At 30.6% G+C, this 14,585-nt stretch overlaps 1 protein-coding gene across 1 annotated transcript in view; it reads right to left on the reverse strand.

The window, feature by feature from the left end:
• The window catches only part of LOC145331031 (uncharacterized), an 81,439-nt gene that overhangs the window by 61,275 nt on the left and 5,579 nt on the right, over positions 1-14,585 (reverse strand). Inside the window, exons 5-6 of the mRNA XM_080175644.1 lie at positions 13,241-13,360; positions 11,781-12,589 (exon numbers count right to left, since the gene is read on the reverse strand). Of these exons, the coding sequence (XP_080031770.1) occupies positions 11,781-12,589; positions 13,241-13,360 (929 nt within the window). The remainder of the gene's footprint in view (positions 1-11,780; positions 12,590-13,240; positions 13,361-14,585) is intronic.

Here is a 14,585-nt window from a genome sequence, read left to right on the forward strand (position 1 = left end):
AAAACATAAAACAAATACGGAAGCGATCATTTTTGCTTTTTTATTTAAATGGTAACAAACTTGTATTTGGGCAAAATTGCTTAGATTAAACAATTCTAAAATTACCTACACTTGATGGCTGATTTACAAATAGAAATGAAACAAAAACAATTATGTTTATTAGTATCGCAGCAAAAACAGCCAAAACTTCTTAAAATGGAGCATAGTAAGATATAGAAAAATAGAAATATTAAATAGGACGTTAAAAAAATTTACGCAGGAATTGTCAACAAATCAATGAATTTTCATAAAGGTACATACGTTGCTTTCTCATTTTAGACGTATGGACAGAATTTTCCACATTACAGAGTAGCTGCGCTACAAAAAAAAATTTACTTTACAGATATGGCATGATTTGTGTGCCGAATTATATTTTGTTTTCTACCAAATTATTGGTTCCGGATTCAATTATGTCATCAACATTGTCTGTCTATATTTAGGACAACAAGGACTAGCAAATCCATATGTATGTTTTAGGATCATGGAAAGAAAACGAAATAGCGGATGTCATCGTATTTTCACAATAGCTTTTGATAGGTTATTTGAGGAAAGGCTTGTTGGGTAAATGTAAGGATTGTCCCACAGGGTTATAGCTCCACGCAGTGGCTAGAAATAGGAGAAAAGCTACTGTGAAAATACGACGAAATCCACTACTTCGTTTTCTTTCCATAATCCATATATCATCCTATCATAGGAGTTACATCTCGCCGTCTGTCCGTTTTCCACTGAACTGGTGAACTATGGCTATTGTAGTATTGTATGTTTAATATTAAAGGACAGCTAAGTTAATTTTGAGAAAGTATTATCAAACAAGACTCTTTTGTTATATAACATATTTGTTTAGAACCCAACGAAAAAAAACAAGGATGATATAGACATTTACAGTCGGAAATAAGGATGTTCTAGTTTAATAGTAGCTGCGCTACTAAAATTCCGAGGGAAGTGTCCCCTAGCATGAACACAACGCCCAAAAAGTTTGATGTCAAAGTTGAAACACGTAAGCCAACTCTTTCCTGACATATGTGTGTGTGTGTGTGTGTGTGTGTTTGTGATTCATTTGAAATATATTCATATTTTTGTCTCGATTATTCAATTTTGCGTTTAGGACGTACTGGCTTACCTAAACAAAGCTAATATATGATATGTGTGTTTTTTTTGGTTAGGTGTGATGGGATGTTTGTCAGATTGCTTAAAAAAGGATATCTGGGCCGCTAAAAGAACTTAAAATCTGACTACGATTAAATAAATTACCGCGCCTATGGTTTCATCCTTAAAAATTTTCTAAAATATCCAATAGAATTATTCATGTAAGATATCTTTCTTTGTATGATTCCATTACAAACTATTTTATGAATACTACTATGTAAATTTTTGTGGCTTTTGGAAGATTTAAACATTGGCCTCAAAAGTAGGAACAAGCCGAAAGAAATTATTCCATTTTTGTCACCCACCACCAAATAAAGAAATGCGGAAATAATTTTCACATGACATTTGATATCAGACAGCTAGGAAATTATCATCCAAAAATGTTTTTAATTGGAACTTTATTAAATTAGGGGTTAGAAGAAAAACATCTACCCGGAAAAAATCTATTAAAATTTTCTGAAATAAAAGTGTATAGCTGTTTTATGGATATTAAAGGACAGACAGAGAGACATGAAAAATAGTATTGAATAAAAATTTCTAGATTGTTCAGAAATACTGTGATTGTTTAATTGTTGATCCAACATTTTATCATTGTTTATAATAGATATAAAACTTTGAAAGGGGGTGATTTATTAATCTTCAAATTGTATATCCCTGTAACCATGTATACTAGCTAAGTTGACCTTTTTATCTTGAATATGTGTTGTATATATGCTTTTGAATTATTCCAAGCCACGAGAGGGTTTAGGTCTTGAATTATATGCATAAAAATATACATTTCCTTTTATATGATTAACCTATTATAGAAAAATATAACTTTTATGGAAGTTTTATTCATGTAGTGGGATGGTTTTAGGATATTTTCTGCTCTGCTACGAATCAAATACTCTGGACAAATGCAATAGTTTTTTTTAAGCAAAAAGGGATGTTTTCTGATCTCTTGGGTTGGTTTTAAGCTATTATGATTGTCTAACCGAATAGGCATTTTAAAATTAATTTCATGCAGTAATCACAGAAACTTTATTTTGCAATAACTACTCAAATCTTTGATCTGTATGACAAAAAAAAAATCTCAAATATTACATATTTGATTGATTACTTTTGTTTATATGCCATATATAAAAACTCACTTACATTATTTGCTTTCTGATTTGCAATAGCTTAAGTGTATCAAGTACATATATTAAATTTTATTCTGAATCCTTTTTTTCATTTCCGATATTGAGAAAGACAATGGAAGCCACCGCGTGTAATTGTTGTTGAAGTGACATTGTAAAAAAGCTGTGCTTTTCAATTCAGTTTGGATACATAATAAACAAGTGATGTTTAAGAAAGAAATGTATACATACATTAAAAATCTAAATAATATAATGTCAATCCTTTAAAGGTATGGTAATCTTCTACAAAGATTGATCTTACTTTGCAGATTGGTAAAAATAATTTTTAGTTATTCTTCTTAACTTGAAAGGTAGGAAGGTTCAGACTAATTTTATTTTATATAATTACTAGCGGCTACGCCCCTAGAGGCCTCTAGGGGCACTTGAGGAGGAGAGGGTCGAATTTGATAATTCAATTTCTTATTTTAGATTTTAAAAGAAAAAGTAAAAAAAAAAATTTTGGGGGGGGGGGGGCGAAAATTTTTTTTTTTGAGGGGGGTTGCCCCCCCCCCCCTCATTTTTAATTTTAGTTAAAAAATTCAAAAAAAAAAATTTTTAGGGGGGGGAGATTTTTCATTTTTTGGGGGTTGGGGGTGTCCCACCCCCCAAGAAAATAGTTATAAACCTTCCCGGGACCTATGAGAAGTTACCCTGTTAAGGAGAACCCGATCGGTTTTGCGGTTAGCGAGATCCTTCGGTACAAACATACAAACACACAAACACACAGACACACAGACACACAAACATCCTGTTACTTTATTATAAGGATTATGTATATAAGAAAGAAAATTGCTATATTTTTTATGATTACGATTATGCGCTAGTTATAAAGACGCTATGTCACTAAAATGTCTTGCAAAATTATGACGACAATGTAGAAAATTGTGTGTAATTTTCTAGCACCATAAAATTAACATATAAATGTTTTGACAGAAAACAATGGTGTCATTTCTGGTGAACAACCCCAGCCCGCCACAAGCCCGCCACTAGCTACATGAAGAGTTCACCAGCCGCATGTAAACCGCGCACGACGTCATCCCGACATTTTTTTTAAAGCCAATAACTATCCCTGAGAACTAAAAGAAGCTTTCCTCAATTGAAGATCAGATCTGTAGTTTTGTAGTCATTAAAATCTTAAGATCAAACAAAAAAATCCTTACTACTTCATATTATAATATGATAAAAAGAAGATCTCGATTTCACAGCGCCATACTGTTGACTTCCGCGCGGCTGCCGAGCCCTGGCTACACAAGCCACCAAGAGACCAGACTTACAGAATTGCTCAAGGTGATAATTGTTCGCAACAAACAAGCCAAGAACAAGGACAATAGAGTCCAAAAGAACGAAATAAAATTATAAAAAGCTGTTTTGTAAACGTTCTCTTCATTATGTCTTTTTATAAATATAGCAAAACCAAAACACTTTTCCCTTTCACACTTTCTTTTCATGTTCTATGCGTTAAAGCATTATAATCTTTTTTAAAGTAATGCAATTGCTTGCTATAACTTAAATGAAAGAAAATATGCGAAGAGTTACATAAAATTTACTAATGAAACACTTGTAGAACAGCTTTGCCATTTAAAAAACAAACATATGAATTTGATTGCGGTAATGTCTAGGAAAAGCAAACACAAAGATCTTTGTTTTTATTTTGACAATATAAATAAACAATTCATAATTGCCACTTCAATCATAAATTGGTTATTCAATGGAAATATAAGTATTAATATTCAGAATATAAACCAAACCTCTAATACTTAAATATTTGGTTATATATCATTACTTAAAGAAAAATATAACATACATATAAGTTTATCGAACAAACAATTTTGCAATATTGGAAAATTAAAAAAAAAACTAAAAATAAAGATTGGATAATAAAAAAACAATTAAAAAGAAGACATCATTTTTAAATTAAAAAAAATCCTCTAATATAAAAGACAAAAAAACTAACAAGTTTTGATTTTGACAGACAAACATATTACTGCAGAAAAAATCTATATAGTATTAAAAAAGATATTTTAAAATTCATCAATTTTGGGAAAAATAATAAGTAACCTGCTAGCAAGAAAAATGAGATAAATGATAGTAAAATTGTATCCTTGATTGTGTTAGTCAGATTTGCATCACGGATAAAGGAATAGTTCAACAAGGAATACATCAATTCTTTCTCTATATTAATCAAAACACGATAATGACAATAGTAGCATAGCAACAACAGACAAACTAGGGTTTATTCCCGGAAGGGGTAATTTTGTTTTTCATTCGTGAGTTTGGCTGTACATCTTTTGTCTTACCCCTTAAGATCCCTATATAATGGTGGTTTACATCAGACCGGTATGTCGACGGAATATGAAGTAACTTCAATTCAAAAACTTCCAGTTGCACAAATCAATTGCATTTGTATGTTGTAGGATCAAATAATTTTCAAATTACCTTTCCCTGTATTCGTGGATATGCATGCAAAGATTCATGTAAACATCAAGCATATGATTGTGCCTATCATTTTGCACAAAATATGCGGTGCAAAATCAATTCTGCAAAAATTCAAATCAGCAAAATCAGGTAATTGTGAAAAATAAGTTGAAGAAATTTATAATATTATATCTTTTTAGTTAAATCCCTTTCAAACTTAACTTGACAGATGAAATATTTAATTGAAGTAGAAAATTATAAATGATTTATCAAGCCAATGTTTATGAGAAGTAAGATCTATAAGATTACAGGTTGCTAAATCTACGTTAGATAGTTGCTATGGTTGTCTTATAATAAGATTGGTTTTAGAATAAACATAACTGTCCTATTAAATGAAAAATGTAAAATTAATATTTAAAAAAAAACAAGGATGACAACATTTCTGAGTAGCTTATCACAGAAATATAAAATCATTTAGTGAAATATCAAAATAGACTGAATAATGCAATTTTGACTGAACAATCCACTTATATATTTTTAGTACCATTGCTTAAAAAGCTCCAAATTTTTACTAGAATAGCTATTCTATTGCTAGAAATGTGCTTTTGAATGTCTGACTGTTGATAGTAACTAAAAGGCACTAAGAAATATAATGGTAGCTTAAGAAAAATTTAAATAGACACCAGTTAACAAAAAAAATTTACTCCTCATTCATTAGCTTATTAATGCGCTTACAAAATATAATCACCGTAAAATTTTACTTTTTTTAACCCTTAAAATTTTATTAATTTCCCAGCATGGTTTCGTGCTTGCAACCAATATGCATTAAAAGACCCTTAATATTATTTTTGCACCTAATTAACCTTTTCTCACCTACCCCTGACTAATCTACGACCCTTTACCCCCCCCCCCCTCTCCAGCACCTCATTGACCTTGCACTAATTCTTAACCTACATTTGTTATTCAAATATTAATTCTTATTGTTTTAAACTATTTTAACAAACTTTGCTTTACTAATTCATACATTTATTCAATTTCTTTTCCAAGAAATAGGAAAACGCCTTATAGAAAACAAACCTTATAACAAAAATAGTGTCATTATTAATTCAATCATATTTTTAAAACATTTTCCAGTTTGCCCTCGAATCCGATTAATATCCGCTGGATTATACGCAGTTCTCAGTCATACTGAAAAATCATGAATAGCATCGTAATTCAGACAATTTTCCACGATTAATAGAATAAAATCATAAACTTAAGCCCGGACCTTTGGCCACTCGGGTCTAACAAAACTACAAAACTGGTTTTAATCTCAGATTTTTTCATTTAGTTATCCGCGGAAAGCTGTATATAATAAGTTTAAGTTTATAAGTGATAAATAACTATGATCACTTCTATATCTTTTCTTCTACTTTTACCAACTAAAATAACAATAACAGCAAAAAAACGAAGATGTTCAGAAAAAAAGATCTTCAGAAAATATTTATGTAAATTCCGTTTGTATCTGTGTGTAAAACATATTACCATATGTTACCAAATTTGAACAATTAATTATAATTTTGGATTGTAGTTGTTGCCTACTAAATGTTTAAATAGTCTACAATACCATAATTAGTTACAAATCGGAAAGATTTAAATAAATCAGTGTTGTGGCGGTGGTTGAATTAAGCCGCTATTTTTTGTACAAAATATGAATGGATATTAATTGTGAGTCTAGTAGGTTGTCTAATACCATTTGCTTTGCCCCTAACCTCTAAGGGATGGCGTTGAAGGTCAGAAAAATAGCCTAAAACCATATCCAAGACATTTACATAACTTCCATGAAAGGCACAGCCAATTCAGATAAACATTCCTTAGCTTGAGACAAATAAAACCATACTACTTAATAATAACAATGCATTCTGAACTATGAAGTATGAATTTTTATTATTTTGTGTAAAGGCAAAATTGAAAATATAAAGGTTTGGTGATTTTGAAAACAAACATTTTAACGGATTTATTTGATTTTATATACATAGCTGTACATAATCCTATAATATAAAGTGGCTAGGTTTTTTAGTCTGTTACTTAAGATTTTACTAACTACTAAACGATTGTGATGTTTAATTGAGAGAAGCTTAACATAATATAGTTTTCTATCTTTACCTATCAATTTCAATATTTAGATGCTAGGGATGCAGCCGCTAATGAGATATAAAAAGAAGAGTACAACCATCTATCAAATATAAAAGCATTACAACCATCATTATGACATTAATTGCACATATTAACCCGTATTCTATACTCGATCTTTAAACATTAAATTAATAAGCTATCCACAAAATAATTTAACCTTCCTTTTGCTGTATATGTTTAATTAAACAATAATTGTTAACTTTCATATTAAAAGATATGATGTCATTAATTCTGTCAGTCGGTCTGTTTGAACATAAAAGTGTTACTCGAATCACTGCGTTGGACTGAGTTTACTCTAATCTCTTTTAAGAATATTGCCCTTAGAATCTTTTTTTAGAAAAAGTCAGCGGGGGGGAGGGGTCGAGGCGATCTTAATGCCATTTTTAGGGTCTAGAGGTAGAGCTTTGATAAATATATGTTAATATAAAGGTTCTATAATTACAAATGATTACTTTTAACATGTTAATACTTTATACCTAAGTCATGACAACTTTACTTTTTCATTCATTAAAAATTAAACATTTTATGTTAAATAAATTTAAGAATAAAGTCCCTGAGATCTAAATTATTAATTTGCCTAGAGTTGTTACTGGTGTAACGTGTCATGAAAAACTCATTAACATTTTCTTTCCGCACCAGGGAGGCGGAGCACAGTTATTCTACATCCCCTTCTTCCTCCCAAATATATCCAAAGCCAAAATGCACACACAAGAATGACGGATATATTTTTCGTCCGTTGCTCTATCCCTAGATCCCTGGTTAAACTAAAGAAATATCTTCCATACATATGCACAAGGATAAAGGGATAGATTAATAATATTAATAAATCAAACAGCTAACAACTTGATGAAATAACAACAAAAAAGCGGTATACAGTAAAAATAGAAAATAATATTTAGCCATAATAAAATCATAATAGGAAGAATGCAAAAGAATTTTCCAAAATTAGCAATTACCAGTCAAAATTATTCAACTACGAGGTGAGTAAAATATATATTATTTTATTGACCCATCCCTGCATCCATGACACAAACCTCACCTTCCTATTTTTAATATCTTCTTCTTATTTTGTGTTGCTGGTTATTACCTATCTATTGGTGGCTGCACGAACTTAAGACAATGACAATTAAGTAGCGAAGCAATAACAAGTTAACAACATTCTTCATAAGTTTAGTACATTTTAGACAGATTTTGTCAATGAATTACTAAATATCACATTTTCACCTTATTAAACATTTCATTATTATCTTTTTTATTGTGTAAATTCAATTATTCTGTCCTGTGAAAGTTACATGTTGTGGATCTTACAGAGACAACGTACGGACATACGGACATACCTAACTTGTAGGTGGCAACACATATACATATGTACTTGAAAATTAAGGATGCAATTTTTGGAAAGGCTTTGTGCAGCTTTTTTAGGAGCAAAGATACTCTTAAAAATATTTTCTCTCTATTTACTACAAACCATCAATAGGAAAGTCATTTTGCAAGTAGTAATTAAGATTGTACCCATTATAAAATTGAAAGTTTTAGGTTAATTTTAAAGGTTTTTTTAGTAGCAAAGCTAGTCTCTGATTAATTTTTCCCGTCAGTTCATTGGGAAATTTGATTTTCTTGGCTACTATTTCAGATAGACAGATAAAATATTTGGTGATGATTATCTTTCGTTTTTAATCTCTGATTATTTTCTTTTTTAAAACAACCAAATATTTGCTCTTAAAGTCACTTTGTCCGTTTGTCCATCCATGATTTTTTTTTGCAATTATGGATGTTATCATCCTTATTTAGTTTTTTTATACTAATAAATAAAAAAATATTTAAATCAATTCATTAATAACTCTAGTTTGATAAATAAGCTATAAATTATGGAAAAAGTTTCATCCAATGCGGTTTATGATTCAAATAAATATATCATTTTCTTTATCAGTAAACAAGGACAATTGTATGAAAACCTCATTTTGGTTAAAAAAGCATTTTTTTGTTAATTTTATTAGATATTATCAATAAGTAATAAAGTTATACATTTTTTTTACATAAAATCAAAATCCATAGAATCGAATACTGTATGTATATTTATATTATATCTATCTTATGTCTGTATGATACTTTGACAGACAGACATACGTACAGATAAATCCTAGTTATAGGGTAACTTCGCACCAAGCAATCATAATAATACGTTTGTCCTTCCAATGAGTATGTATTTCAAATGTGCAATGAAATTTAATCTTTTCGTACATAGAAAATTAGATGTTATATTTTTAGCAACATGGCATCTGTATTTTGCATTGCTCAACACAGATAGGACGATTCTTTTACAAAAAGTTTACTAATTACATTCGCGAAAAATAAAGTATTACAAAACGTTTTGTCAATTATTTGAAAATATCACTTAAACCCTAAAAGAAAGACATTTAACTTAGGGATCTAAAGGGATAAGACAATGGCCGATAAATTGATGTACATTCCCAATAAAACTAGATTAAAACTAGTGGTTAAAACGTTATATAAAACTCAATTGATTGATCTAGCCTATCCAAATTCACTTAAGTCCCCAAAGTTGTTAAGCCATCGAATAAGAAAACGTTGTCAAAAAACTTTCGGGACCAGTGTAATAAACAGCCCATTGTCCCCCCCTCTCTCTGCATTTTACTAAACTTTTCACTGCGAATTATATTGGAGCCCTTTTTTATAAACACAATCGCTCATTTGTTGGCTTTAAACTTAATCCTTATACTAAAGTAACAGGATGTCTGTGTGTTTGTCTGTGTGCTTGTACCGAAGGATCTCGTTAACCGCTGAACCGTTCGGGTTCTTCTCAACAGGGTAGCTTCTCATAGGTCCCGGGAAGGTATATAACTATTTTGGGGGAGGGTACCACCACCCTCCCATGAGAAATCATGAAAAATCGATTTTTTGAAAATATTTGAAAGACTTGAGCGCAAAGTTGGTAGGTATCGTATAGACTAGAACAAAAAATATTTAAAGTGCCACTAGAGGCCTCTAGGGGCGTAGCCGCTAGTGTAATATAAAAGAAAGGGTTTGAGCTAAAATAAAAAACACTTTAAGAAATACTAGATTATCCTAATGTTAATGTCCTTGATAGATTAATTTTAATCAACTTAATGAGAATTTATAAAAATTTTACATCCATTGTCTTATCCCTCACAATCATTGAGAATTAAGGAAGTAAAGAAATATAAAAGAAAGGGTTAGAGCTAAAATTAAAAAGCCAGCTTAAGTAAACCTAGATTATCTTAATGTTAATGTCCTTGATAGATTAATGAATATAATAATAATTATCATTATTCTCATGTCAACCACTTTTATCGTTTCCGACGTTTTTAGATAATAATAAGATTCTTATGATGTTAATTATTTTGTTACGTTAAATGACATCAGCATTATTAAGTTTTCTTACATCCGCAGCCGTTTAATTTCATTAGCTATTAAGCCACAATCCAACAATCTAAGACGAAAGGTTTAGCTGCCAGTAGGTCAACAGCCGCAGTCGAAAAATCCGCAAATGCCATAAAATATCATAAAAGGGCAAGATTATTTTATTACAAGAATAATTTATTTAGTTTTCTAAAATTTAACTTAATCCCGTGGTTTTCCAGCAGAATTGATATTTATAATCTTGTTAATGAAAAAGTAATTCTAGCAACGAAGCTTTTCCACAGCTAGGGTTCAAAGCACAAACAACATTGTAGAAACCGACTAAAATGAAAGGAAAGTGGTATTACGAAAGATTAGTGTCAATTTTAAAGGATTTTTAAAGAAAAGTATTGACCTAAGATGATTATTACAGTGATTTTGAACTTTTTTTTTCTTCATATTTTATGAATATCTTAATATGACACATTCATTAGCTAGCTTATTTATATACAGTTTTTTTTATAAGTTTTTAAATGAAGCAACTTATAGTGCCTAACAAAAAATTCTGTCATACAACACAAATGACCAATGATAGGCCAGTATACAATGTAATTCAAAAAATGATAAAATGAATACTTGCCTATAATTGGTCATTTTTATTGTAGGACGTCATTTTTTATTAGGCACTGTGAGCTGTTTCTTTTAATATTTGTGTAAATAATCAAGAAAGATGCAACTAATTTTTAGTGAACGTCGGACATATCCTTTTAATAGAGTAGCTAAATACTAACAAATACTAATTAATTTTTTTGCTGGTGAAAAAAGCTTTAGTTCAATTCTAGTGGCTGCGCTTCTAGCATAAAGTTGCTTTGTATTCGAAATTAAAGATAAAAGCACCGAAAACTATTCATCGACTTAAAATGGAGTTGTTGGCGAGATTTAAAAAACCTTAATACTTTATTTAATAGGAAAACAACTGGTTGTTAAAAAACGCTGTGATGTACTTACGTATTTGTCCTTGTTATAATTCTGAAGCCGTACAAAAGAACAAGAGTGTCAAGATTATTATTCTGAAGTGTAGATTAAAAGTGGCACAACACCACATAGCTGTAATCTTTATATTATTACTAGAGGTTTCACCCCTAGTTATATATATTTTTTTCAATTTGTTTGTCCCGCTCCAATCATTTTTTAAAATACAAGTTCCAAGACAATTTTAGAAACACTTGATTATTCTAAAGTGTATCAGGACGAGAACTATGAAAGATAAATTGAAATTCCCCACCCCTTCTCAAATGTAAAATTCTGCCTCTAACAGCTTGATTTTAAGGTTAAATTTAGATTTAAATATTTAAGGAAACTATGTTTAACTGCAGACAATGATGAATTAAAATGATAAAAAATTTTGTGCAACTATCTCTCTGCTTAAAGTCTGAAATTAATCCACAAAAAAAAACATTTTCTTACCTTTCATTGACAACATAGCCCTCCGTTTGACGTTGACTTTCTTCACTATTTTTACTGTCATCAATATTGTCATTATCATCACTATTATTATCCATCATCATTCTCTTGTTGATTTCCTCCCTCTTATCAACAACTTTTCTTACTGAAGCATAATCATATTCATCTTCAGCAGTTTTCCCATCACTTCTCCGAGCGTTGTTGGTGCCTGTGTTGTTGATATTGTTGTGTGTGTGTATGCCAGAGGAGGGCTGACCAAGGCCGACTCCGGGGTTAAATGCCTCCTGCGTGGGAAGGGGTGGGGTATCAGACGCGCCACATGCTCCAGAAAGATTATTCACACAATCTTCTGAGATTTCAAAGTCATCTTTACTCGAGAAATTTTTGTGGAGCATGTGATTTTTATTATTATTGTTTTCTTCGTGTCTAAGCTCATTATCATGTTTATCTGACAGGGTAGCGGCTCCGCCGCCTTCAATACGTTCCTCCTCCGCCTTTTTGCGACGCTTTTCCGCTTTGCGCTGCTCTTTGCGCAGCTTTTTAGCTATTTCATCAGGAGTCATTTCATCCATACTTTTCTCCTTTTTCTTCTTTTTCTTTTTATCCTTTCTCTGCAATGTATTCTGGTTGCTGTCAATTATTTTATTATCTAAATTGTTATCAGGTGTTGGACTAGAATAGTTTGAGTAGTTATTGTCAGTCTTGCCTATGTCTAGACTAGATTGGGCCAGCAAAGTTTGGCTTTCAATTGTAAATTGTTTCTGTGTGTTGGATGGGGTTGCAGGAGTTGAAAGTCTCTCCTCAATTGTCACCTAAATTATAAATGTAATATATTTTAAGTAATAGATATTATGCATAAATTTCTCAAAAAAAACAAGTCAAATAGAGCCTTGTACAATGAAAAACTATTGTAATTTGTAACTTTTCTACTAATATTTAAAACCTGTTTTAAGAACATCTACAGAAGCTTTTTTTTTCAAGAAAATGACTAATATATCTTATAATTTTACAATACTTCCTTTTTAATCATCTTAAGACATCAAAGGCAGAATTTTATTCGAAATATTTTGGGGTGAGATAATTCATTCTCTAATTACCATTTCACTATTTAATATCCTATTTAAGAATATTTTCAATATTTTTTATATCCAACAAGAATGACAACATCCAACATAAAATCAGAAAGAAGGACAAATGTACAATAACTCTTGTTGAGTGTAATAACTTAATAAGCATAACAGACTTTCTAGTATAGAGTTGCTACGCATTTTTATTCCTACCTAACTGTTATAGGAATCATCATGCAAAGTTTGACATCGATAGGACAATTTTAGCTTGTCTAAATTCACCCAAATAGCTAACCGTTACGGACGGACGGACCTACCTTCATTATAGAAAAGCTTCGCTTTTAATAATAATGGAAAATAATTTTGAGAATGAGAATGAATTGAATACTTGCTAACCTGAATGAAATCATCGTCCATAGCATCATAGAAAGCATCATCAGAGGAAGCTCTGGTGGCCATAGATGACGGAGTACCATTCATTCCATCTTGGGGAGACACAGCTAAATCAGGATCATTCTAAAAAGAAATATTTGATTTGCCAACCATTCAAAAAGTAATCGGATGCTAATAACAAAGCATTCATCAGCAGAGGTAGGCCCAAAGTCTTACAATAATGCTTTTATTCGTTGGCTTAACAACCTTAAAGAATGTTATTGAATTTTGATTGATTAGTTCATTTATATGAGTGTCCAAACGTTTCAACCACTAATCCTAATCTACAGGAGAAGTAATTTTGTGTATCATTATGCTGGATGTACATCAATTTATCAGCCATAGTCTCATCCCTTTAGATCCCTGGTTCATCATAATGATAGAAAAGAAACTTTGTTATTTTACCACTAAGTTAATATGTTGAAAGCATTTAAAGGAAATCTGTAAATAACATAAAACTAAATTTCCATGGGTCCATACATAATTATTGTGTACAATTTTGTTTGTTTAGATTGGCAAAGTTACGTGACTGAATAAGTTTTATAAGAAAAAACAATAAGTATTTTTTAAATTTTTTAATTTCATACTGCAATTAAAGTTTAAATACTTATTTAATAATCATATAACTAACAAAAAAAAGCACCAAAAGAAAAAAGTATAAATTTGCTACTCAGGAATTTGTATAAAAACCGTCACCTCTATACAAGAGTAAAAATAACACTTGACAATGAGATAAGGTTTTACTTGCACTGCAATTAAACACAGCATACATGCAACCAGGAATGAGAGATAGTTCGTCACGAGGGAAACTATTTAACCCCAACATTTCTACAGTTTTTGTTAAACGTTGCTATAGAAAACGAATGATGAAAACATTTTATAAAAATATTTCAAACTCTTTGTCTACAAAAAAGTATGCGTATAGTTGGGATAAATTAGTTATCCATTAGATGGACCATCCCTTATCCGTGACATTCAGAACACATATAATATAACTTTTACTGATATTTTATTATCAATACTCTATCTATATTCATTTTCCAATTGTTTGATAACCTTACCCTTTTAAATATATTGATCATTTCATATATACATCAGAACTTCATAATTCAAATCGTCTTATACAACATTTGGAGGGAAGTTGTAAATCAAAATTAGTGGTTGAAACGTTTGAACACTCAACTTAATGAATCAACCAATCAAATTTCAAGTCTCCGAAGTTGTCATGCCAACGAATAAGAAAACGATTTTTATAAAACTATGAAAACTAATGTAATAAACAGCCCATTTTCCCTCTCTCTCTGTAAAA

The sequence above is a fragment of the Acartia tonsa genome, chromosome 1 (genome assembly GCF_053477335.1).
Source record: "Acartia tonsa isolate MP-2025a chromosome 1, ASM5347733v1, whole genome shotgun sequence".
In the NCBI taxonomy this organism is placed as follows: domain Eukaryota; kingdom Metazoa; phylum Arthropoda; class Copepoda; order Calanoida; family Acartiidae; genus Acartia; species Acartia tonsa.